Source organism: Clarias gariepinus, chromosome 6 (genome assembly GCF_024256425.1).
Source record: "Clarias gariepinus isolate MV-2021 ecotype Netherlands chromosome 6, CGAR_prim_01v2, whole genome shotgun sequence".
NCBI classification, from domain to species: domain Eukaryota; kingdom Metazoa; phylum Chordata; class Actinopteri; order Siluriformes; family Clariidae; genus Clarias; species Clarias gariepinus.
In genome coordinates this window covers 24445919-24473737 of record NC_071105.1, presented here as the reverse complement: position 1 = coordinate 24473737, position 27819 = coordinate 24445919, and the positions used below count along the sequence as shown (strand labels likewise).

The window sequence follows — 27819 nt, the reverse complement described above, 5'->3', positions numbered from 1 at the left end:
TATCGTTTGGTTTTGCGCACTGGTGGCTCAGTGGCCATCAGAAAGGTCTGGTTTCAATTTCCAGCCAGTTCCCAAAACCTCAGCCACTGGATGCAGAGCCAGTCCCAAGCCCAGATAAAATGTGAGGGTTGCGTCAGGAAGGGCATCGGATGGTCCACCGTGGCGACTCCTTGATGGGAGCAGCCGAAAGACCAACAACAACAACTTATCATTTGGCTTTGATTTACTACCAGCACTGTCAAAGGAAATTGATCACTTAAAACACTTTCTGATCAGCGGGATTTAATAGATTTAATAGAATTTAATATAATCAACAAAAACTGTGTCATCCCAGTTAAATGTATATATCTTCTAATAAAATCAATGTGTATGATTGGAGACATATTTCATCACAAGAACTTTATCAACATTTCTCTTTGTAGAACTTACTATGATAATTATTTTTTGCAGATATTATAGCGACTGTACAGTCAATATTTCTCTTGTTTTAAAATAAGCTTTTATACTTAATATCCTAAAGGAACTCCCTAGTATTGCTTCCTGTGGTGATCTCTACAGGAAGTTTGCTGTGCGCTCAGTGATGTCATCAGATGTAGCCAGTCACACAAGCAGCCTTCTGGTCGTAAAGAAAGACAATAGAGACTATTCTTTTAACTTCCTTTTAGCCCAAAGTAACATCAAATGGTTTGTGTGACTTTAGAATTACCCCCACAATCAGCATGGGGTTGACAAAGTATCTATATCTCAGTGGGAGAGCTTTAAGGCTTTCCTTTACACATAGTGCTAACCAGGTCAGTTGCCCCAGGCATTTTGCGAAGTACTCATTCTCGGTCATGCATGCTATGAATGATGAGAAACAAGGGCATTTGGAAAAGAAAAAAAGATGGAGGAGCTAATATCTACATTCGAAACCCTTTGTCGCCATTTTCACGGTGCATCATGGAGTGCTGGGGATCTACAAGCCTAATGCCTGTTGTGATGTCGGAAGCATGGTTGCTATGGAGACGGCTTTCCAGCAGAGCATTGTGGAGTACTCCACAGAGATATGTACACGGGCTGCCATGAACGATGCTCTTAGGGATCATCTCAAAATACCTCAGCTATAGCATGCATGTATAGGTCCTGCAAGAGGCTGAATGTCAAATGTTATACAAGAATGGCTGTTTTTTTTTTGTTGTTTTTTTGTAATAGAAATTGATAGATTCATTTTTTCTTGCTGAAGCTGAATTTGATTAAGCAACATTATGATTTTCTGCAGGATTTGAGGTCCATATTTAGATTGTTTAATGCAGGTTCAGCCTCTTTTTGCTTTGAGATTTTGCATAGCATTTCACAAAAGTGATAATGAAAATTCTGACTTGATTGGATTGATTAAACTATGTCCTACAAGCAGAACTGTCCAGTCATGTAGAAAATGAGATAAGATTTAAAATCCTTCTTTCCTTATTATTTAAATTTTAGTTTACTTTTCGCTCATATTTTATGGAATATTTAAATGCATGACACATTAGGGATGTGAATAAAACATGTTACCAATGATAATCGATGATTCAATATAATATCTTAGTTTAAATGGTATGAGGAGTCTTTTTACTCATCTAATACAGTAACAGTGAATTTAATGACTGTGCATTTCCAGTGGGGGAGGGGATGAGAGAACAAAGGGCTTGTGATAAATGTTGCGGAAACGAAATTAACTGATGTTCTATATTAAAGCTAGCTAAAATCAAAGCATGTCCTTAATCATCGCCCCCGTCTTCTCACACTTTCTGCTGAGAACCAGCGAAACATTGGTAAATGTTACCTAGTAAGAGAGAGGGAAAGAGTGAGGGAGGGGGAGGATGGAAGAGAAGAAAAGGGGGAGGGATTGTTGTTGCGTCTGCCTCTGCTGCTACCCGGTTGCTGTGCATTTCAGCTGTAGTAGGGTCTGGAGAAGGGAGGAGAGAAATGAATGAGAAAGAAAGAGAGCAGAGAGACAGAAAGAAAGGGAGAGCGAGGGCAGCAGTGAGGCAGCAGGCAGGCAGGAAGGCGTAAGGAAGAAAAAGCAAAGGGAGAACAGAATTAGCATTTTCTTCCTGCCTTCTCGGAGAGGGAGGAGGAAAGAAAGAACAAGCTGCGCCTGTGGATTCTCCTTCTTTCTCCTTTCTTTTATCCTCTCCTCCTTGCTGAAGCTGCTCTAAATGCTCTCCCATAGAGGGAGAGCTTTGGGGGTAGCATAGAAAAGGAGGTTGGCTTGCATTCTAGAGCTAGCTGAAGGCACGTGAACATACATCCCGGGCAGAAGGCAAAGTTGCAGGCATGGCTGCCAAAAGGGGCAAGTCAGGAGTACCACAGAATGTGGCACGGAGCGAGCTAAAGGTCTACCGTACGGGTAGCACAGAGGGACGCATACCTGTGCCCACCAACCTGCGCAAGCAAAGGTCTCTGACCAACCTAGCTGTTCTAACGGATGCTGAGAAGAAGATGCAGCTCTACGAACCCAAGTGGTGCGATGACATGGGTAAAGCCAGCACTAGCCACCTGAGGACGGGCAAGCCTAAACCAACAGGCGGTGGAGGAGGAGGTGGTGGAGGAGTAGGCGGAGGGCCTGGTAGTGCCCAGCTATCACGGAACCTGTCCAAGTCAGAACATTCTCTGTTCCAGGCCAAGCCCAAACCTTTTACCCCGCTTGCTGCTCCTGGTGCCTTGGGAAAGAACCAGAGCCGCATACCCCGCGGCCCTTATGCGGAAGTAAAGCCTCTTAGTAAAGCTGCAGATGATGTAAAGTCAGACGATGACATCCTTTCTAGCAAGGCAAAGGCTGCAGGAAAGAAGACTGCAGCTGGGGGCCAGGGGGACTCTGAGGCCAAAGGCCAAGGTGAGGAAGGTGGTGATAAGCCCTTTTTGAAGGTGGATCCAGAGCTAGTTGTAACAGTTCTTGGAGATCTGGAGCAGCTACTCTTCAGTCAGGTGCTTGGTAAGTACCTCACAGTGTGTTTTAAAAACAGTTGTGGTGTCTGCAGGTCTCCAAGCTTCAGCCAAATCTGCTCTAACAACCTAACCCAACCCAATCCAACCTAACCTAAATACAACTGGGGGAAAAATGCCTTCTGTAAGGTTTGGTGCATGGTGTTGACCAAGTCCTGACATTGCAACCTCAGTTACGGTGTTTGCCTTTGGACATTTTATAATGTTGACAGCCTTAAATCATATACTGGGAGAGATACATGGAGAAACAGCTGTGCACTACAGGGCATTGTTCTCTGTGCGGTCACATTATCATAATCTGCTGGCTGTCTAGCATGCTTGTCTTTCTTATGGAAAAATCGTAGCTCATGATGATCCCTGTATTTCATTTCATGAATGTTTTAAGCAGCTTGATGGCGGCATTTGACACACTGATGCTTTCTGTTGTCTGCCCACTGCAGTGCCTGAGTGTGTGCATGTGGGTGTGTGTATGTGTATGCTGGTTTTCAGGACTGGTGTTGCTCCACTCTGAGCTGTAATGAGGTAATGGCTGATATCAGGCGAGGGCTGAAGAGACAAGAGTAAAATAAATCAGGCTATATCGAACTCATTTTCAAATTACACAGATGCTCATTGTTATTTTCCTCGAAGCCATGTTTCTACAGCCATTAATATGCTGTGCAACATTGTCTGTGAATAGCAAGTATTGTTAAGACATACCTAGTTGCTAATCACCAAATATTTTTGAGCAGCCATTAAGGAACATAATGCAGTCTATCAGTCGATTTTAATGCATTATATTATGTGTCTCAGGACAAAATCTTCATGCAGTTGTTAGTCCATTGTCAATTTGACCTGTTTGGTTGTATTATATTTATCATTTCCTATAAAGATGTTTTGTTAGGTTTGGCTCGAATGTTCTTTTTTTTACTCTTCTTCAACATGTAAAAAGTGCATATGTCAGAAATAATAGTTTATTCTACTAACTATATGGGCAAGACAGGCAAATATTCTGTTTAAGAAAGCCTTTAGTTTTTTTAAATGCATGACCACTGTTAACTGTTTCCACCCTCTAAGCTGTTTGAAGGTACTAACCACAAAAGTAGCCAATTTCCTTATCTTTTACTCCTGCAGAAAATATTTTTACCTTTGTTTTAAAACTGGGATGCACAATTCAGAAATCATCCTATCATATTTGTGACAGCCCTGCTTTAATAATTTAGCTCATCTGAAAAACCAGACCATGGTGAGCCCATATCAGTGACCTTTATCTGGACACACTGTCTTCATAACTATCAGGAACATTACTTATGTTCATACCTACCTAAATAAACCAAAGAGATTCTCAGGATAACTTCGAGCATACCTGACTGTTAGGGCCAATAAAAAAAAAAATTGTGAGGTACTGTATATGCATCAGCAAACATGCTTCTCATAGTTATTTCAACACAACAAACCTAACTACTCAATTTTGTATCAATATATATGGTACATATAATTATATAATTAGCTGCCTGCCTAGCTGGGAAATAAATCAAGTATTATTTGATTCAATGCATTTCACTGGTTATAGGCCTGGTTATGTAGGCAAGCCTAGTGCATTTGGTTATTCTATAATTATTTTTGTAAATGTATACATTTCAGACAGATCTAGGTACACTGAATCATAAAAGGTTGAAACAAATCCATTATAAGGGTATCACATTGCCTAAATAAGATGACAGCATCTACTGTACCAAATGAATGTTCTGCTTTCTATTCTATGACACAATCAAAGCTTCTACACGGTGTAGATTATGTACCTGCATGCTTGTTGGACAGAGTACTAAAAGACTTGCCTCAGAGCTGCCAATTGTAAAATTGGCATAGTAATATTCACCGGTATTGCAGGGATAATATCGTATTATTATTATAAAAATTAATTACATTTGTAACCATAATAAATCTGCAGTATATTTAACATTGCCACAATTGTCCTTTGATATTTGTGATGTTACTGCTATCTGAAATGGATATGATGCTGAGTGTGCATCTGGACTGACCACACTGTTATATAGCACTTCATATTGCATTTTAAAAAACAATGATTACTTTTGTTATCCCTACATTTCACATATGTAGACATGTTTTCACAGTTCATATTATTCTATCAATTTTAAATGGCAAAATGTCTTGTAATTTGACTTGCCTTTCTAAACAGTTCTGGGTGGAAAAATTGTCTTCCATGCATAAATTATTAACAATATATTCTTAAGACATATACAGTTTGGCGGCATGATGGCTTAGTGATTGGCAGGGTTGCCTTGTACCTCCAGGTTTGATTCCTGCATCGGGTCTGTGTGAGTGGAGTTTGCATGTCACCTCGTGCTTGGTGGGTTTCCTCTGGGTTCTCCAGTTTCCTCCCACAGTCTAAAAATATGCAGATTAGGCTAATTGGTGTGTCTAAATTTCCCGTAGTGTGTGAATGTGTATGTAAATGTTGACCAAATGTCCTACCACGGTCGTACAAATGGGAATAAATACAACGGTCAACCACGGTCCCTAGTTGGACTCCTAGAAGTTCCTAATGGATGATGGAGGGCATATATAGTTTACCTTTTTAAAATATCATTTATGTAAAAAATATATGGCTTGTCCCTGTGTAGGAGTATGTGCATTAGTATCATCACCAAATAAATAAGGCAAATATACAAATTATAGCAAAGTTGTGCATTTTAGGACTATTACATTAATCAGTTAATGCAAAAGATTAAAGAAATCCTATATTTTTAAATGCAAGGTTTTTAACACAATTTCTTTGATACTATACATATAAGGTGCATGTGTGGGTATGTGTATGCAGTTACCAGAGATGCTCCACTGAGAATAGCAAATAGTCTAGACAGCAACAGAACTCTTTATAGTGTTTTAATAGTCTGAAGTCATTTGTATGTAATTTACATTTTACAGTATATCTACAAGAAACAGATACAAGTGTGGACACTATGCATGGCAAGACTTAAACATTTGTCTTGGTTTTTTATTCTGGATCATTAAAGTTGTTTGCAGGTTTCATTGTCACAATCGGTCCTTATTTAAATGACTTGCTGGCTAATGACAGTAAACTTTGGCCTGCATTCAACATATTGACTCAGGCAAAATGGGGCCCCTCCAACACCAGTCTATAAAGGGCTATTGCACCGTCTAGTTCAAATTTCAAGAACAAAAAGGTATAGTGACGGACACTGATCCAAAGTGATGGGAACACCCAACAAATATAGTGAAATAAGTCAAAAGTAAAGAACAGAAAACTGATATGAGAGTAAAAACTACCTTTATTTTTTTATATAATCCCCTGCTACACTGATGCACTTATCCCAGTGTTGCACTAGTGCTTAGATACCATCACGTTAGAAGGTTTTCTCAGCCTGGAGTCATGATCAGACACAAGCTTCACATCTAAAACGCTGGCCTCCCAGGAACTCTGTTGGGGATTTAACAATAACTTCCAGCCAAGTTCCAGGATCATCATTCCAGGACGTAAAGCGTTCTATAAAATGTTTGCACCATTCAAATTTTTTACTATGGCTAAGATTCTCATCTTCTTACTGCTTAGTGCTTTGAGTATTCTGTAAATGTCAATCGGTTTTACTTCTTCATTTGCAAGAAATTTCATCATAGGTCGTGGTTTGACATAAACACCCCTGGTATGTCAAGAATACACCACAAAAACCTAAATATTCAAGGATTTCAAATGTATTGTTCATCTCCCCACTTCCATAATGTACAGTATGTGAGTCTTTATAGAGTATAATTTCAACTATGCATTTGAGGGTTCTGTGACACGCACTCCAGCATAATGGACTTCTTTATGGACTTCTTCACTTGTAATCTTTCTCAATCATGCCAACAGAAACAGCATACTTACTCTTCTGTGGCGACCATATTGGGATAGAGAATAAAACATTGGTTTTCTGTGTGCATGCAGCTGCTATGTTACAGCATAGTGCAGCTGGACTGGGCTCTAGGCCCATGCAGAAACCCTGAGTGAAATATCTGCAGAAGGACAATGAGTTGAATTGAGAAGCAGACAAGAGAGAGAAACTTAAGAGCCTGTGGATACATTTGGCTCCTTGTACTTGGCTGTGGTGCACTGTACACAACAGACTTCGGTTGAGTTGGCAGCGTAAAAACAGGATGGTAAAAAGGATGGTCAGAAAAAAGAATCATGTAGCCAAGTCTAAAAGGCACAATGTGTCTTTGGTATTGCATTTCTTACAAAAGGAGAAATTAACATGCTGAGCATAAAGATTGTGTTTTGGTAGAATACACAATGAGGAACCTCACCATGTTTCGTTTTGAAACGAGCTAGGACACTGCAGTAAAGGCAAAGGGATACAGTATGAGAATAAAACTGCAGCTACAATTTTGGAATGGTTACATAAATACAAAGCTAATTGGGAAGCAGAAAGGCACTGCAGTATTTTTCCTGTTTTACCCTGTCACTGTCTGTATGAGTGACCTACTTCTACCACCCAGGAAGTAAATGTGTCGCTCTGGACTCAGTGACCTTAAAATTTTATTTCTGCACCATATGTTTCATCACACTAAGCTGTATAGTAGCATACTGTGCAAGCAAGCTTTGTTACATACTTGTGGCTCTATTTTGTATTAAACCTATACTGAAATTTGAGTGTAGTGTAACAGTCTTTCAGTTTCTCATCTACTTTCACGCGCCATTTAGATTTGTTGGCCACTGATGAGTTACATAATACCGAACACATTTATATAATATTTGCTCTGATTTATTTACAGGTTGCTTGTACATTGGAACTAGCATGGAAGATCAATTACATGCTTGAAATATCTCTGCCGATCACTGTTTAATTGACAAACTAAACTGATCTTGTACATAATTTACTATTTATATAACTGCAGTCCCTTGAGTGACTCCTAATTAGGACACTTGTTAATTCCTTAGCTCCCATGGGAATGATGTATGATTGACAAGGGATATTCAGTTCTACCGTAACCCTTTTACTGTCTTGGAGTCTCGCTTTCTATAGCCATTGATAATGTCAGAGCAGGCATCATGCCTGACTGCACTATGGAGTTGATTGACCATGGCATGCTGATCACCCATATAGGCCAGGTGACCAACCTGCACACAGAAAGTGGTTCATATAGTATGAGATACAAGTTTAATTTATAAATTTTTTAAATGGAAATGATGCATTGATGTACACCCCACTGTCCACACACTTTTACAGGGTTCATGCTGAAAGGAGGATTTTTAAAAGAGGAGACATGATTGATTGACTGACAACAGTAAATTACTTTTTAATCTTCATATGGTTTTTAAAACAGGCGTTTACACAGCTCATTTCTTGAGTGTGCCTACTTTTAATCCTCTGCATTAATACATTAGCGTAGCATTATCCTGTATGGGGTGATGGTCTAATTATTTCGCTCCTTCAGCTCTTTTTATGTGGATGGATATCTGGGCAAGAAAGTGTTGTGGCTTTTGAATTTGTTGCTATGCCAGGACCAAAGCATGACATTTAGGAAATGTCTTGATAACATTTGAAACGCTGTGTGTGGGCATGTGTTATTTAGCAGTAGTACTGTAGGAACAATCACTGCAGTCAGGTTAGCACATTTGACTTTATCCAATTTTAGCAATCTAGCTAATGGAAATACATTTTTCTATGATTTCTATCCGTGTTATACTCATTTTGTCTAGTTCTTTTTAACTTATTGGTTGTTTTTTTTTAATGTGTTATACAGAGTTGGGTTTTGTATACGTCGTATGTAGTTAATGTCAAAATTGCACATGTGGGACCTCAGATGTAACTATACTGCAGATTTACAATTTAGGCTTTGCTAGTTTTGATTTCTGATATTAGAGCTTGTCTTAGCTATGTTTGATTTTGCTTTGTTGTATGTGATATTGACTCACGTAAGTAGTCCAGCTTAACCATGATACTGTATGTCAGTCAGAGGTTTATGTTAATTTAAGGTTTGTGCGGTAAATACACCAGAAATGTATGGAATGCCATTAAACAATATTAAACACATAATACAGTATTCAGTGCAGTGAAAAATTACTTGCCCCCTTCCTGAATTTTTTAATTTGCATACTGTATTTGTTACACTTGAATGATTAAATCATAAAAGATATTAGTAAAATATTACACAAAGATCACCAGAGTGAATACAAAATGCAGTTTTTAAATAACAAAAACTTTGGTGCTTGTCTGTTACTGCATTTCATTGTTGAGTACGTGTACTATGCAGTGGCAATAAAGTTGTACCTCCCTACCTAAAAAAACGGTCCCCATTAACCTATTAACTGGTCGTGCACCAACTGCAATCAAGCATTTAAGATAACTGGCAATGACTCTTTCACATCGCAAAAATCTGGTCTTTGCAGAATAGTTTTAAATCAACCACATTAAAGGGTTTTCAGGCATGACCGGCCTGTTTAAGGTCATCTCAATCGGACTTTGACTAGGCCACTCCAAAACCTTAAAAACTTTTTTTTTTCTTTTTTTTGAGACATTCAGAGGCAAAGTTGCTTGTGTGTTTCGGATCATTGTCCTACTACCCAACCCAAACGCGTTTAAGCTAGAGGTCACAGACTAATAGCGGGACATCCTGCAAGATTTTATGCAGAATTCATGATTTCAAAGACTCCAGGTTCTGAAGCTGCAAAGCAGCCCCAGATCATCACACTACCACCACCATATTTGACTTTGTATGATGTTATTTTTATAAGATGCTGTTAGTTTTACGCCCGATGTAATGGGATGCGCACCTTCTAAAAAGTTAAACTTTCGTCTCATCAGTCCACAGAATATTTGCCCAAAAGTTCCAACAAGCCTTTGTGGATTTTTTTTGGTAAGCAGTGGCTTTTGTCTTGGAACTCTCCCAAGGATGCAATTTTTGCCCAGGTTTTTTTTTCTATTGTTGAATCATGAACACTGACCTTAACTGAGGCAAATGAGGCCTGCAGTTCTTTAGATGTTGTTCTGGGTTCTTTTATAAGCTCCTGGATAAGTCGTTGTTGTGCTCTTGGAGTAATTTTGGTAGGCTTACCACTCCTGGGAAGGTTCACCACTGTTCCAAGTTTTCTCTATTTGTGGATAATGGCTCTCACAGTGGTTTGCTGGAGACACAAAGCCATCGAAATGCCTTGGAAACTCATTCCAGCCTGATACATGTCAATTACTCTTTTCTTTTTTGTTCTTGAATTGGCAGTGTTGCTTTTTTAGGTCTTTTAGCATGCTACACATTGGTTCTATTTAAGTGATTTCTTAATTCAGGAGGTCTAGCAGTAATCAGGCCTGGGTGTGGCAGTGAAATGAACTCTTTCAAAAAACTCTTTCTAGATTTTCAAAAATCACAGGTCATTCATGATTTAGCAAGCGGGGAGGGGGGATTACTTTTTCACATTGGATCAGGTAGGTTCGGACAGGCTTTTTCCCTTAATACATTTTGTATTAAGTCAAATCATCTTAGGTTTAATATTAAAAGATTTTGCTGATCTCAATCATTTAAGTGTAACAAACATTCAAAAAAATAGGGAGCAAATACTTTTTCATAGAACTGTAACTATTGATTAATTTCTTAATTCTTACAGAAGTCACTGTAACTGAATTGTCTGTGTGATTGGCAGATCGAGAGTCTCAGAGGAAGCGTACAGTTCAGAATGTCCTGGATCTCAGGCAGAACCTGGAAGACACCATGTCCAGCCTGCGAGGGACCCAACTCAGCCACGGGTAAGAGAAGCACACATGCAAAATTATATTTTCACACATATTTTATATTTACAGAGAAACGGTTTGCTTGTTTGGGAAAGTTGCCAATTTTGCTGTCTAAATACCTGGCTTCAGTCCTTCACAAAGGCAAAAATGCTTGTACAGCTTTCACTGTCAATGCATGCCAAGCTCCCTTTTAAACTAATGTACTCTCTGTTCACCTCACATCTCTGAAGCCTTTAAGAGGAGAAAGAGAGAGAGATAGTCCACAAAACTCAGTATTTATATGAAAGGAAAGGCCAAAATCAATTCTATTGTCCTGATCTAGTTGTATCTTCTTGTCTCCTGAAGCTATATTGGACATGCTGGGCTTAGCAATGTCTCTATCTGCTGTCTTTTGATCTTTTTAGCCGCCTTCACCCTGATCCTAAGAGAACACTTAATATTTTGCTATGCTGTAGCTACATATCATATCCCTGTATATCCATATCATGCCTGTATAGCATCTCTTTTAAAAATCCAGCTAAGGAGTATCTGTTGTTTTGTGTTTACTGAGGAACCAACATCCAAGAAACATTTTTATGTTGACCAAAAACCTCAGAATTTCAGAAAAACCTCCAGTCGTAATTATAATATATAATTATACATGGATAAAAGTTTTTTCATGCATTGTACTTTAACAGACATGAAAAATACAGATCCTTTTTAGCTTGTTTGTAGTCTTGACCTTTTGTCTGGCTTTGTCCAAAAATGCAAATATGTTACTAAAGGTTATAAGCTTATCTAGGAATGCTAAGTAACATGTACTGAAATGAAATGATTTATTATAAAAGAAAGCATAAATTTTTGTGTTTCAAAACTCCTTTTTAGCATTGTATCATCAAATACTTCATTTGAGTGGATAGGGCATAAGGTTTACAGTGCTATTGATTCCAAAGGTAATTAAGAGCATGTAGCTGAGTACTTCCCACTTCTGCAGCTCAATAATCTCCACTTAGTCATCTCAGGGCATGTAATGGAGTGCCCAGAATTTCTCCCCACCCATGTTTATCCAGATTTTCCAGATTTCTTTATTCACGTCCTGAATGAAGTTAAAGTAATTCATTCCAACTTTTCTTAGTCCTATTGTTGCAGTAGTGACAGAATGACATGCACTCACATGTAAATCACTCATAAAATGACACATTGGAACAAAGTTATTCTCTGAGCAAAATGGTGGTTTAATTTATTATAATAACATTTCTGAGCCACTTATATTGAGTGTCATATGAATTGTCAGACCAGTGTCCTCTTTTAACGTTCCTGATCCTGTGATTGACATTTTTCTAGTGGGATCTGAATAAAAACAGCTTTATTCAAAGCCCTAGAGGAAATTCTTATAATATTTATTTGGGCAGTCACATTAGGTTATCCAACCTCCAGTCAGAGTGGAAAAGCCTCAGCAAAGGTCAGGTTCTGTATGCACACATACAGTGCATGCTTGATTTTGGATGACTGTTGGCAACAGCTGCGCTTCATCTTTCTTCATTTTGTCTCACAGAACAGAGTTGGGACTAATACATATATTTTTTAAATCTTTCATGCCGTCCCTAGTTGAGCAATGGATATTTATGATAGATATTTGATGGTTATTAGCCTATTTTAAAATTCAAAAAATCCATCTTCTCATTTTCTCTCAGTTGCCTGGACAGTAGCATGTGCTACGACAGTGATGACAACAATGCCCGTAGTGTCTCCAGCCTCTCCAACCGCTCCTCTCCACTGTCCTGGCGTCATGGCCAGGCCAGCCCCCGCCTTCAGGCTGGCGATGCACCCTCTTCCACTGGTTACCACCTGGGTACAAAAGTTGCATCCCAATACACCTCTCATACCATGCCTGCTCGCTGCTCGAGCCGCCTCAGCAACACCTCCCACATTGAACTTATCGAGAACCTGGATACAGGAGATGGAGATCTCAAATCTGGCTACTTGAGCGATTCTGACCTAATGAGCAAGAGTCTGAATGAGGATGATGATGACGATGATAATCTTGCCAACGGGTAAGGTCTTACTCCTGTTCTACAAAGATAGTGAAAGATAGGGTCTTTGGATGGTTGGTGGATTAGGGGTATGTGTAGCTATGAACTGGAAAGTTTTTTTTTATGCTTAGAATTGAACCACCTGCCACAATTGGCAGGCCTGAAAGGAAGCTTTAATGTGAAAATAATACCTCCACAGAAGTTAGACTTCGGCCAAAATTAAAAATAGTATCACAGCAGTCTCCAAAGCAACAGACTGAGAAGGCCAGCGAATACTCAAAGACAAGGTGGTGGTTAGATTCTGTCTCAGTTGTTAAAGCAAAGAGGAGACACAGATTGATTTTACAGATAGCTCCTGCTATAAACCAAACACAATGTTGAAAACAGCCTAACTTCTGATCATCATTATGGCGTAGAGTGTATTACTCAAACAGCAGGAGGAACTTGTCAGATGCAAGATTTTTTTAAATGTATTTCTCAGTCAAGTGCAGCCGTATTTAAAACAGTGCAAGCTGACATACAGATAAATAGCTGCTTTGTTTCTCCCGTATATACAGGAAGCTTAAGAGTGCAAGATTAAATCATGGAGCACACAAATCGGATAGAAATATGTCTCAATGAACACAAGAGATAATATTGTCTGTGTCTTTTTGATATGTTGTTGCATTACAGTTGTCCATATTCACTTTGTTGTGCAGCCTGCCACATTTAGTACTTGCTACATTGTGTTTGGATCAACTGGTTGTGGAAAGTTCTTCTCAAAGTATGCTGTGAAAGTGGTGGGCAACGTGCTCAGCAAATTAGATACTGTTTTCTACTGTTTCTTGCATCACCACTTCCTGGGCTGACCCAAAGACAAAATCTCTTAATTACTTGCTTCTGGCCATTGTCTCTTTTTGTTGAACTAGATACTTGTTATATGGGATTAGGAGGGTTTCTTTTCAATCAGAAATTGACCAGCAGGTCTTTGGGCTTAGCCATCTGCACAGGGCTCCAGCCTCACACAAAGCCATTCGAAAAACTGTTAAACCAGATCCATATTGTGCCCTCCCAACAATATGTCCTCTACTCACCCAACAATACAGAATAATCAGAGAACTTCAAGGCAAGTCAAGGCAGGTTACTTTATTGTCATGTACCCTGATATACAACGAAGTTCTAACTTGCATGCCATTCCTCAAGACCAAACAAAACAATACAGAGATATTTGCAGCACAAAGACGATACAGCATCCGTCCAACATCTAACCACAAAACACAAAAACACATACAACAAACAAACGGGAAGCACATTATAAAAATAGGCAAAGTTTTTTAAAAATGTCCAACGTTAAGAGCAAATGACATGACACCAAGTTGTATTTGAAGTTAAAACGGTAAACAGGAAATGAGAAAGGACTGTTCTCTGGGGCCTTCCTTTGTTGCTCACTACCTTTTTCTACTTATAGTTCCTTTGCCTTAACAAATTGTTGTCTGCTGGCCAGGAAGTCTGTGATCCATGAGATGAGATCATAGGGACACACACCTGCATTTCATCCAGTTTCCTTCCTTGCTGGGTTGACTGGATTGTGTTGAAAGCACTAAAAAAAACAGTTGAGTCCAAATAAGAGTAAGCTGTCTGCAGGATGTAAATAACTACATAGCCAACATGGGGCTGATACACAAGTCAAACTGGGTTCCATGATTCAAAAACAATAGAGTCTTGAGTGGACCATCTTCATGGTATTAGATGTCAGGGTTAGTGGTTGATAATTGCTGCGTCCCTTAATCTGACTCTTTTTAGCTATGGAGACTATGTACAGTGTTTTCCATAACTGAAGGACAAACACAGTTGTTGCTGCTGCTGAATAGGCATCGCTAATCCTGCTGATGACTGCTAATGTGTACTCTGTGAGCTGTGAGGAAGTGGGTAGTTGAGAGGTTAAGTGTGACAACCAACTGGTGGCCATGGAGGTGGATGATGAATAGCTGATGGCAGATGGTCAATCTCCATTTCCATTATCCTATTAGACTTTCTGGTTGTTCATACAAACCCTTAGATTGCAGGTAACCCAGAGTTCGGAAAATTGTCTTGATTGGTAATGGTGTTTTTATACAGAACTACAGTCCTCAACATTATTAATACAGCTGTTTACAGGGCCTGTAAAGCAAATCTTCCAGAGCTTTAGTGGCTTCATGTAACCGTCATGTTACTGTCCTTATAATTACAAGCTACTGTTGAAAAAAAAAAAGGCTGTACAAAGACATAAACAGAACTTGAATGTGGTCTGATCTGCCACATGTCTGCTGAACGGTGAAGCTGTAAACGTACCTCATTTTAGCATGCAGCAAGTCTTACAGTATGTTTTAGTGTGTCTGGTTGAGCAGCTAGGAAATAGATGGAGTCTAGGTACATTGTTAGAAGAATTAATAAGATTGTAATCCGTTAATTTATCCATGAAAGCAGCAGTATGGTGCTTTGTTGGTACTTTATATATAACTTAGTATACTTTGATTTTATTTATCATTTCTTGTCTAGGTTTTACCAAGAACCTCGCTTTCCCTTTTATGAGCCAATATGAGGCTAATATGTCCCATTTAGTTCAACACCAACCCTATTTTCAGAGTGTCTCCATTTCAGTTGTTCAAGTCTTAGGCCCTTCTCATCTGGGATTCAGAGCTGGATGTGTTAGAGTTGCCGTCATGTGTTATTGCAAAATAACATCACACTTGCAATGATGTATAGCACTTGCCTTTGGCTCATGCCTCATGATGTTATTCTCACTCCAACTCTTGTGTTCTGTTGTCAAGTCAGCTTTACTGTCAAATGGAATCAGGATGGAGAGTACAGAAAATGAAGTTCTTGTGCCAGAGCTTCTACATAGAGCTCCTACAGTTATAATAATGGTAGTCGGCTAAGAAATATAAGTCAGTTTCATCTATTAATAAAGTTTTGTTTAAATACATAATTAACATGTAGCTATAAAATGCCACAGCACCGTATCACACTTGGAGTTTTTAGGTTTGGTTATGTTGGTTGATCTTTTATTAATTCATTATTTATCATTCTATCCATGCATTGAGTGATTTTTTGTGGTATACTGACAAAGGTCACCCAGAATTATTTTGACCCTGGAAAATATAATATATAAAAGAATAAACTAGGAAAATCATTCATCTTGAGTAAAATCTTTACCAAACATCCTCAAACCCTGAACCACCACAATTGATGGTATCAGTTGTTTTTCTTTCTATAAAGATTCTTGCCAAACATGCTCATAGGGCTCATGTCCAGGAATTACAATGCTAACTGTACTTCTAATGATGCTTGAAGAAGTTTCAGTGCTCAAATTTTGTGAGACGATCTTTGGAAGGCCTTCACATAGTTTATTATGGATGTGCATTTCATAACATTTCATTAACATCGCTGATGTTAAAACATCAGTTATCTAATTCTGAACAAAATATAAACGCAGTACAGCTGTGGGAGGCAGTGTTTCCGACATGAAGCGAGCAGTGTGTCTGACATGCTGAGAAATCTTTCTACCTTGATGGTGTCCAAGCACTAGTGAAACACTGGGATACGTGCATTAGTGTAGCAGGGGAATATGGAAAGAAATGAAGGTAGTTTTCACTCTCATACCTGTGTTCTGTTAGTCTGTACAATCAAAAGTCCTGGTTTGACTTGAACACCCATCATACAATACAGTGTGTATGCCTGACCAAATACACATCACCATTATTATTTTGCATCAAGCAAAGAAAGCATTTGGAGATTTAAAATTACTGCCCAATACACTATTAAAAACCTCAAAGAATACTGCTAAAACAGCTTCACTGAAGAAATATGGTCAGAAAAAGTTGTGAATGGAGATCACTTGAAGACTTGGTAAGGTTTTTTTTAATTTGACAGAAGAAATAACAGGTAAACTGTTTAATAATGAAAGTAAGAGCATTTCACTTTGCTAGGAAGCATAAAGTTTGGGTTTGGAGAAATGGAAAAAGGTTGTGTGGTCTGATGAGTCTATATTTACCCTATTCCAGAGCAATGGGTGTGTCAGGGTAAAAAAAAAAAAGTTATACGTTTTTTTCTTTTTAATGGCACCGTCAAATTCCAAGACTTGTGTGAAACTGTGTCAAGTAGGAGCATGAAGAATCATTTAAATACATGATTTGGCTACCACTTTAGCAGAGCGATGTATGCAATTGAAATATGCAAAATTGTTCTGCATCAGCTTAACTTGTAATATGCCTGTTTGCTAGATTTTATTATCATAGGTTTGACTTTCCAGCTGTTTTAGTACTGTCCATTACAGGCAGTACTAAGAGCATCGTAAATGGTTGGTAAGGGGGGGTGGGGGTTTGGTTCTGAATTATTTAGGGTGCTCTATACTAAACGGGGGTCTTGGAACATGTATGTTAAGTCAGACGTTAGAGTGTTGGGTTCCTGTGTAAACGACCTAGGATTTGTATGCTGCCTTATTCAAAGTGGCTTGGAAGCAGTATTTGGCAAGTTGTAATAATGTAATTTCCCCGCTTGACATTTAAGGAAAAAACTTGGACGTCTACACAAAAATGTGTCTTTTGTTTTATTCTGTCAGAGAATGTAAAGCACCATTAAACGTTACTTTTACAGTTACCGGCCTAGGCGGCTATTGCTACTGTTCTATATAGTGAACTTCAAACTTCCAAGCAACATTTTGGACTGAAATTGCAGTACAGCAGCAATTTGGTATGGTAGACTAGCAGCAAGCTAACCGGCTAATGTAGGTGGGGATGACTGTAATATTGGTGATTACGTCAAAACAGTGATTACTATGTCAATGTTATAGATTTAACCAAGTAGTGTGTCTGTATATTTACTGACCTTAAAAGGGCACTTTCACAATATGTGCAGCCTGGGTGACTTAACCTGGAGTCTACTGCAGTGTCTGCTTTCTTTTTAAATTGTCTAAGATATAAAAATTTTGATAGTGCCTGCACCCCAAAGACGTACAGCTCCTCATTAGCACCTACAAGGAATTCTCCTCAGTAGTTGGTAATGCAGTCTTCCACAAAATTTTATGGCCGAGGGTCACCCATGATTCAGTAGTTCTCACCTGCATACTAAGAACTGCTGCTGTGTTCATAAAGATTGTCTTGTGCTTATCTCACGATAGGTTCATTTTTTACTCTTTTACTCACTTTTAGTACTATTTGACTTTTACTATTCTACACCTAAATAGTGTAATAATTTAGAAACCCAATATCACCCTCTTAAATGTGTTTCCTATCGTTTTTTTTCAGCGTTTTTATGTCAGCCTGTAGCCACTGCCACATCTGTTTTGAGGTTCTGTTTAATGATTAATGTAAATACTAATAAGACTAAACTGAGCCACACCGCTTATTAATTTTCAGTAACATGAGCTGAAATTCAATGCATATTTTAAAATATGCTTTAAAGGGCTTTAAAAATACTGCATACAGTATTACCCCTAATAGTGGCACAGCAGGTAGCATTGTTGCCTTACAATTGCGGGCTCCCTTGTTGTCCCTGAGCTCCGGTTACTGTTTGTGTCGAGTTTTGCATGTCCTTTCGATGTCTGCATATAAGTTTACTTCAGATTCTCTAGCTTTCTTTCCCATACCAAAACACAAACCAATAGCTGGATTTCTTATAACTTGGCCCCAGGTGTGAATGAGTGCAGCCTATAGACCGACCTCAACCCTGATCAGGAAAACAGTTACTTTGACAATTATTGCCGTTCTCTACAGGAAAACAGTTACTTTGACAATTATTGCCATTCTCTACTCTTAATTACTACATACAGTACATCACTACATCCATTTATACATATACATATTTTCTTTCCTTGGTCTACAAAAAGATCTGCCATGACCCATGTCCAGTTTAGTGTATTTAAATAAAACACACACATTAAATCAAACTAGAAATAAGACGCTTGTGTTAATATAGGGTCTTTATAAACTCTGATGTTCCTCTCCTAATTGTCATCCTCCAAACCTCTTAAAATGTAGACTGCATTTCTCAGCTGTATTTTTTAAACAATCCTTCAACCTTGAGTAATAAGAGCAAGTTCTTTAAAAAGCTAAATCTAATTAAAATGTTATTTCTGTGGTTTCATCATTTCTGTTATACTTTATTTCAAAGCTGTAAAATAGGCAGTAATGACCCAACAGGGAGCCTGGAGATAAACTATATGTGAGTGTAAAACCTAACAGAATTTTGGTCTCATTGCAGCAGTGAGATATGCATTTGACAGTTTTCTCATGTTTTAACCTTCGCAATAGTAGTTTAGGATCAATAAAAAATGGATGGGAAAAAATAAGCCACAGGACAGATAAATAATGACTATTGATTTATGTGCTTGGTCAAGAAAAGATGTAGATGGTGTTATGCACAACTACACAACATATTTTGTTTAGTTTTTGCTTTTTTTTTGCAAATCATTTATAACTCGTCATTTTATGCAACCTGAGTATCAGGGTTATATTCAGAAAGGAATTTTCCACATAAAAGTGCAGGTGTATATGCTTTCAAACTGATTAAAATCAAACTCTAGCCAGTGGTTACACACATCTACATGCAATCATGTTTTCAAGCCACAATCAGAACATTTTTCTCCTAACACAATCTATTTACCAAATCATTTCAAATCATCAGTCGTGTATTTGTGAGGATTGAGATCTGGGAAAATTGAAAGCCAAATTAACACCTCAAATTCTTTGTGACTATCAAAAAATGATTAAAGTAGGTGGTCACTTAAGCGGTTGAGGCTCTAGGTTGCTGTTGAGAGGGTCGGGGGTTCAAGCCCCACCACCACTGAGTCACCACTGTTGGGTCCTTTGGCAAGATCATTAACCTGTAACCCTACTCCCCAAACAACGCAGTGAATGCAGTGCCAGACCCAAGGCCAGTTTAAAAAAAAAAAATACGAGGACTGGAAGGGCATCGAAATCAAATGGATCAAATGATGCAATGTGGCAACCCCTAGAATAAAAAGAACAAAGCTTAAGAAAAAAAGGTTTATAATTTAAAATTAAATGTGATTTACCAGACCAGGAGACGGTCTTCCATTTCCCCATGGTTTGATTCTGAGACTTACATGCCCATGGTAGGTGCTTTTGGAATAGAGAGGGGTCAGCACGTATACTCTGACCGGTCTGCATCTATGCAGCCCCATGCTGTCTGAAGGTTCTGGCACCTTTCTATTATAGCTATCATTAACTTTATTCAGCAATTTGTGCTACAGTAGCTCTTTTGTAGCACTGGACCAGACACGCCAGCCTTCGCTCCCCATGTGTATCAATAAGCCTTGTGTGCCCATGACCCCATCGCAGGTTCACTGGTTGTCCTTTCTTGGTGCACTTTTAGTAGGTAATTAATGGTGCATAACCAGGAACACCCCACAAGACCTGCTGTTTGGCCCCAGTTGTTCTGCCTGAAATAATGAACGCCCTTTTCTGTGTGTGTTTCTGTTCATGGTGATAATCAATCAACAATTTGATAATGGCTTTGATCACTGGATAAGCACTTAAAAAAAAAATAACAGTCTGTTAGCATGACTGACACAAGTGAATAAGATAAGAAATTTGAAGTCAGATCAAATTCACCACTGTCCTGGTGTAGTGATTTGTGATCATTGCTATTATAAATACCCAATTTGGACTTAAGTCTTTCAAGTATTTTTCATTGATTCTTAGCATTCAAACAGCTGCAGTGTGTTTCCTATTTGTCTGGAATAAAAACCTGCAGCAACACCAGCCCTCTGCAGACAAGATTTGCCAACCTTTCCGTTCACTCATTTTACATTGTTTCTTTTACACACACCCTGTCTTTGGACATACTAATATTGTGCGCTGTCAGTTGTGCTTAATGAAATTGGACACAAAAGACAGCAGATCTTAGGCATCTGGCCTGGTCAGATCCGCCAGCCATCCATCCTTCTCCTGCAGTGGAAAAAAGAGTGCTCTGTTTGGTGTTTTTTTTAGCATTTAATGGATGGAGTGAGCTAATGCTTAAGACAAAGCATGATAACAGCCCACGCAGAATCCTCTTTTCTTATCACGGCACAGTGTTTAACACGCATGCTTTGAGCAGAAGCTCAGAGCTAAATCAAATAAGTGATCTTAAATTCGGATTAATATAGAATTGACATATATTTTAAAATATCAATCTGTATGATATCGGTGAATCTTTGATTATAGTCACCTGTAAACTGCTAATAAATTGCTGCATAATCTAAAGGGTGGGGATGGACAGTGTGAAAGAAATGATCCACCCAGTCTCTCTGCCTTTCTCTTTTTCTTTTTTGCTCGCTGCCTCTTTTCCTGTCTCTTCTTCTCTCGCTGTGCTGCAGCAGCGTGCCTCAGAGCATGCGGCACATGGATCAGGACATGTTGCCATAGCAACCATAGTAACCCCCCATCTTCAGTGTGACCCGATGAAAAGCAGTGTGGGTGTGTCAGTGTGTTAATGCGTGGATGTGACTGGAATCCTAATATAGACAGAAATAATAGAATATTCATGTACAGTGCAATAAAGTGACTTGATATGTTACATTACATCGCTCTTGTTCAGCTTGGCCAAACGCAGGAGGATATGTGCTCTCCATCAGAAAGACACAGCTATGTGGAATTATTAAGGATCAATGTGGAAGTGCAATATTTTAAGATTATAAATGGCAAGTTATAAACTGAATAGTAAACCTGTGTTGTTAAGGTGTAGTGCCAGTACAGCTATCATACCATCAGCTAGACAGCTGAACGTCAGGGGATGAAAGCGATCCTAGGACCGTTTATGTCACTAACACCCAATACACTCTGTTGCATGTTGGGGCATGTCTGGGAAAGTTCATAGAGTGTAGGTCATGCATGTCAGCAAGGTCAAGCTGGAACATGACTTGACGGAGTCTTTCTGTACAATCATCAAAGATTATTTTGGTGCCCTAATCAATTTATTTTGCCCATAGACAATGATATAAAGGAAATTATCTGTCTATGGAGTAAGCGAAAATAATCATCATAAAGTTAACAATTGTTCTAAGTTATTCTCACACAGTTCATTACCTCTTGCCTTGTACTTTGTCTATTTTGTATGTGACAAAGTACAGAAGGCTGTTATGTTTTCTCCAAAAAAACTGACTTTGCCTGATGAAATCGTCTTGCAGCGATTTTCCAGCCTAGTGATTAAAGAGAGAGGCAAAGACTAAACGCAGAACATCAGTGAAGCGTACTGACAGAGAGCATCATCAGCATGAGTGCTGCACTCTTGCCGCCTAAGGTCTATCATTTCCCTGGCCTTCTGCCACTTCGTTTTTAAAGGAACACTGATTCTGCTCCCCTTTGAACGAATCTATGGTTCAGATAAATTTATTTATTACAACATAGGTGTTGAAGTCAAAGTCAAAGTATAGTATGGCAACTATTTAGGCCTGCTCTGTGTTTAGGCAATAACGGCACTAATTTGAGTTGTGTGCGTGCATGTGTGTGTGTCCACAGTGGAAACAGTTCACCTATTTAAATAAAAAGACACTGGTCTGGCTTTGTTGCCTTACAGTAAAAAGCAGATAGGAGACACACCCCAAAGCAAAATATTACCTCATGATCCTGAACACAGGGTCGTTAATAAACGATTTAGCGTCACAATTTGGACACACAAAGTTATAAAAACATCAAGAGGCTTGTAATGAAAGAGTATACACTGAAAATGTTTTTCTTGTTCACCAATAAGTTATAAGGTTTGATGTGAGGCTGGGTTGTGCAGTGCGCACTTCTTTAAAGTCATGTGTGGTTTTAATTCAACTGAAATTGTCTGACCCACTATGTGATTAAATAATATGGTTATCTTCGCTCTTAACACTATGTAAGAAGCAAAACACTCTTCCCTTGAATAGTAGTAACAGTTGAAATGTGATCTTATGGATGTGTTGTACTAACATTGTTGATGTGTGTTGATACTGCTGTAAATCTGTAAGTCATAGACAGTGCAGTGTTAGTGGTGTTGGGTTGCTGTTGATGGGAAACTTCATTACGTCATTCAGCAGCTTAGCTACATTGACATCATCTACGGTGTGGTTGTAGGCACACAAATGAACCAATCAGGGCATAAAACAAGGTAACACAAATCAGTCACAAGTCAATATAATACAGTAAGAAGGAAACAGAGTAATATTTTTTATTACTTTTTTTATTCTTACTGATTTGTGCTCATTGTGGAATTTATATTATTATTAAGTTGTTCAGCTAGAGTACGCATAGTGGTCAGGAGAAGAGGTTGTTCTGTATTCTGTATTGCAAACTAAAGTATATTAGGTGGAACCATGAGTACAATCCGGTACTGTATACCACTAAATATACGCAGTTAAGGAAAGAGGGGAGAGCAGCTCCCTGCCAAAACCCACATTAAAAAAACAGTCATGGAAGCACATCTGCTAACATTATGTCATCTTTAACAACACTATGTCTCCTTACTTATTTCTTGTAAAGTTTCTAGTCCTAAATAGCTGCTGAACTGACCATGCTGTGCTTTGATCTTTCATTACTGATAGTTAACATGAGCGTAAGTTTCCACCAGCGTGCTGACAGGTTTATGACTCACCTCACTGCTTTGTTCATGGCTAACACGAACTCCCAAGCTAAAAGGAGTCTTATAAAAGTCTGAATCCCAAATCCCACTCTAGTCTGTGACCACGTGCACTGATTGGTGTGCAGTGTTGGGGGAGGTTACTTTTTAAAGTAACTAATAAAACTACAAAATTACTGTTTTTTTAAAGTAATCAGTTACATTACAGCGTTACTTTTTGATAAAAGTAACTAGTTAGAGTACTTTTCCATTGCAGAAAATGAAACTCCTTTGTGATTCCTCATGCTGTTGTTTTAGTCAAGACCTTTATAATTATTCTACCATCATCACTCAGTGAATTTTGGCCCATAATCTGTTAACTACTAATAGTGTACCCTATCTCACCTCAGCGGTTCCGCGCGGTGGCCGTAAGTATGGGTCATCATAATTTACCGCGAGTTTTGCCGCTGTGATTAGGTTTCCATCTTTCTGCGCGTTGGTCCTCGCATAGTCAAATCGTATAGGTGAGATAGGGGTATAACAGCAGGAATAACAGAGGGGGACGGGTTATCAGGGGCGGGGCTTGTAGGACGACTTTCACACACACACACACACACAAACGGATTGGAAATGACTGCTGTCTGGCTCATGGATTACATAAATTGTATGAATAATGGATTACATTTTTGAAAAAATAACTAAATACTTAAATGGCGGACCTAATGTGTCAGATTACTCGTTACATCAAAAAAGAAATCCAAGTACTCTTAACGCGTTACACCCAACACTGTTGGTGTGTGGAACAAGAAATCTATACCCTACATAGCGCACCAACATTTTACATTATTTGAGATTCGACCCCAGAACAGTTAGTTAGTTGCTGAGTCATTAAGCAGAGACATAGAGAGAAACCTACAAGTTTTACAGGACCGTCTACCAGCTCAATGGTTCATTCTCCTCGCATTTTGGCTACATAGTACCGGCAAGAATACGTTCCCCCATGGTAGGAAGTAAATACACTGGGGACTTGAATCTGCTTATGTTTGTGTGTTTATTGCTCTGTGTGTTTATTGTGAGTATACAAATGCTTGTATACTCAGGCTATCATATACATTGATGTGTTCTGTAAAAAGTTAAACTCATATAATAATGAGGAAACAGAAGCATGCAATTCTGGAAAAATAAGAGACGACCGCATGTTCTTTTCAAATCAGCATCTCTACAAGTCTGGCAACCATCTCATTTCAGTGTCTGTTGAATTCCAACACAAGCACACATCATTCTGCTTTATGTGGTTCTAATAGGCTGATCAACAGGATTTGAAAGGAAAAATTCTAAATGATGAAAAGAAGGGTTTAATCCTAGCTTTACTGGCACATATATACAGCGAGCGCCAAAGGTGAATCTCTACTGACAGGGGCGACCAAAAACTTATTCGAATGTCACTCAACACCTGCAGCATAACATCTTTAGTTGACCGAGTGACCTTCAAACGCAGTCGCAAAATGAAGTGAATTGCATGGCAAGGTGGGTTTGAAACATGTTCCTAGAGGTTGGACTGAAGTCCAATGAGAAAAGTGAAAGAAGGCTGAGGTTTGCAAAAAAATAAAAATTAGAGAACTGAAAGAAGATTATCTTCTCTAAAGACTTTGGCCAAAACCTGGTCATATTTTGGTTAGATGGAGAGGTGATCTCACACCAGGTGTGAAATGCGAAGGGGTGCTTCAGCAAGGTTGGGTAGTTTTGTTTTTGTAAAGGGTGCATAAATTAAATCATGGACAAGGTCATCATGGATCAACATTTGCTTCCTTTTGCTTGGTTTATGTTCCTTAACTCTGAGAATTGTTTTTTCACATCGGATAATGCTCCATGCCACAAGACCAGGTTAATTCACGTGTGAAAGGAAGACCGAGACTGTCATGGCAAGCTCAAACTTCAGATCTGAACCCCACTGAAAACCTTTGGAATGTGATCAAGTGGAAAACGGATAGTCATTGTCATGCCATGTCAATTTTTGCACAAATAGTGGCAATGTGAAAGCGTGGAGAGCATGCCAAGACATATTACAGGTGTTATTGCAAATGTGACCAAGCATTTTGATTTACTGATTTTTAAACTTTCTTTAGTTAAATTTTTTTTAGCATATTGTTAAAAATATATACATTATCTCGTTTTCTTTACATTATTTAAGACCACTGCGTCTTTTTATCATTTTATTAAAATTTGATTTTTGATAAATATTGTCAGTGGTTTATAGGATAAAAACAATGCTGTTCATTTTACCAAAACACAAAACCTGAGAACCTGATCATTTTGCAGTAGTCTCGTGTTTTTCCACACATGCTTGGGCTAAACTAAGTCTAAACTGCAAATTACTGTACTGTACTGAGCAGTTGAGTACTGTCAGAGTCCCTCCAGGGTACTGTACTTATGATTTAGTCATACTATTTAGAGGACACTATGCAGTTTGGGGTATAGCCTAATTCTCCCTGAGTGTGTATTGACTTAGTACTCAGAGCTATGAGATTAATGTACTATGAATTGTTCTTCCGCAAATTGCTTACAACAGCATTTTCTACCTGTGAGAGCATAATTTCAAAATCGTACTTAACGTAGCTTTAAAAATGATACAGGTGTGGTGATAAGGAAGTGAATAACAATTGTGGCCTTGATGAAATATTTCTTTGAAGTTGTCACCATGGTTGCAAGGCTGTTAAGGACAAATAATTGGCTCCATTTATTATATAGACAGTGGAAATTCCAGTTATTTTTTTCTAGACTAAAAAATAGCTACAGCAAATTACTTAAAGCTAATGTTAGCCACTTTTATAACCATAGAATTGTTATGCTCTATCATTTTTCTGTAGTCTTCTGCATTTTGTATTTCTGTGACTTAAGGAACAAAACTGTTAGAAGCATATGGTGCGTGGCAGCCATGTTTCTCAGTAACAGCTGAATAGTGGGCGCAGTGAGTACATCTGATAAGAGGATTTAGTAGCTGCTACATGAAGTAAATCTGATAATGCACAATAAAATGAACAGTGTTGGTGGAGATAATCTACCCTACAGTCATTGCATGAAACCACACCTAAATAAAGCAAATGCATCTGTTCTGTAATTATAATTTTGATGATGATGCTGCTGAGGTTAATAATAAGAAAGATAAAAACTATTAGCCATTCTTTACCGATTATAATCACATTGTCAAATGCACCAACTGAAGATTAAGAAAGATGAAGATGATGATGACAGCACTGCTTTTTCTTTCACCTCACAAATATGAATAATATGAAGTGAATAGAAATGGCTGCACTTTAACTTGCAAAGTTAAATATAATGCAATGTTAGGTGAAAGGCAACATGGCTAGAGGCAGTAGAGGCATTATGTCAAAAAAAAAGTTAGTCAGATAATAATAATAATAATAATAGATTTTTTTCCCCTGAAAATGGGAAAAGTTCCTTGTTTGAACACTGGGTGTCGCTATCACGTTAAACAGGATTTAAAAGCTGATCAGATCCCAATCTCTCTTCCCTTTCCTTGATAATAAAATTCTTATCCAGTTTATTTTTAACCATGCTCTTAGGTTTATGCAAGCACCAAAGTGACTAAAGATTTAATGTTAATGCCAGAGTTTTTAATCATGCTAGCTGAATAATTATTTCTGATTACAGAGGAAAATGACTGTTTAATTACCCTAATCTTGGGCCGTAAAGAAAGACTGGGCTATATTTAGCATGTGACATCTGTAAAATCTTTATTAACTTAAATATCTTCATTCAAGCATACAGTTAATTGTGCTTAATATTTTGCATGCTAACCTGGTTGCTGACCCTTTGTCTGTCACATAGTTCTGTTATTTAATTATTTCTTGGCACTATTACAGATAAAGCCCATGGCACGTGACATAATATATACTGTATACGTTTCTCCATCCGGTGTCTAATAAGAACAGTTTGAAAAGCCTGTCTTAGACATTTCTGGGTCAGTGCCCTTGGTCAAGCTGCTCTGCCTGACTCTAAGGAGTGTTGTAATAGGCAGATGTGCCTGTGTTTATCTGAACACTAACAACACTAATAAACAGCTTAGATAACATCTGTGCATTCATGCATGTTGTTTTTGTTTTTTTAATCTTATGGATTTGTATTGATGACCTATAGATGTACTGTAAATACAGCTGATAGTTTTAGCGTGTTTTCACATATAGTTCTTTTTAAATAAACGATCATCAGTCCTAAGTAAAATTTACCTGTGCTGGTTGTATTGCTTGTTTACAATACAAGTGACTTGAAAAGAGAAGCGGTTAGCATTTTTAGACCATTTGTTGCTTACACCATGACTTCTTTAGAGCTCAGAACCAAATGTGTAACAGTGAACACAGGATAATATCAGTCAAATTGGATATTAGTCATGTTGCTAAAAATAGAGAGAGAGAGATGTGTGAATTAATCGAATTTGGATAAAATACCAGAACTGCCTGAAAAAAGAAAGCAATGAGGAGAATTTTTTTTTTTTTTTAAACCATCAAAAATAGCACAAGGCCTAGTGTGTTTCTGACTGTTAGAGAAGCATTTGG

At 38.3% G+C, this 27819-nt stretch overlaps 1 protein-coding gene across 2 annotated transcripts in view; it reads left to right on the top strand.

The window, feature by feature from the left end:
* The first annotated feature begins 1935 nt into the window (after positions 1-1935).
* nav1b (neuron navigator 1b) overlaps positions 1936-27819 on the top strand; it is a 67237-nt gene continuing 41353 nt past the window's right edge. For both annotated transcript variants that reach the window (XM_053498005.1, XM_053498004.1), the window contains exons 1-3: positions 1936-2956; positions 10604-10706; positions 12365-12724. In XM_053498005.1, the coding sequence (XP_053353980.1) occupies positions 2299-2956; positions 10604-10706; positions 12365-12724 (1121 nt within the window). In that variant the 5' untranslated portion in view covers positions 1936-2298. The remainder of the gene's footprint in view (positions 2957-10603; positions 10707-12364; positions 12725-27819) is intronic.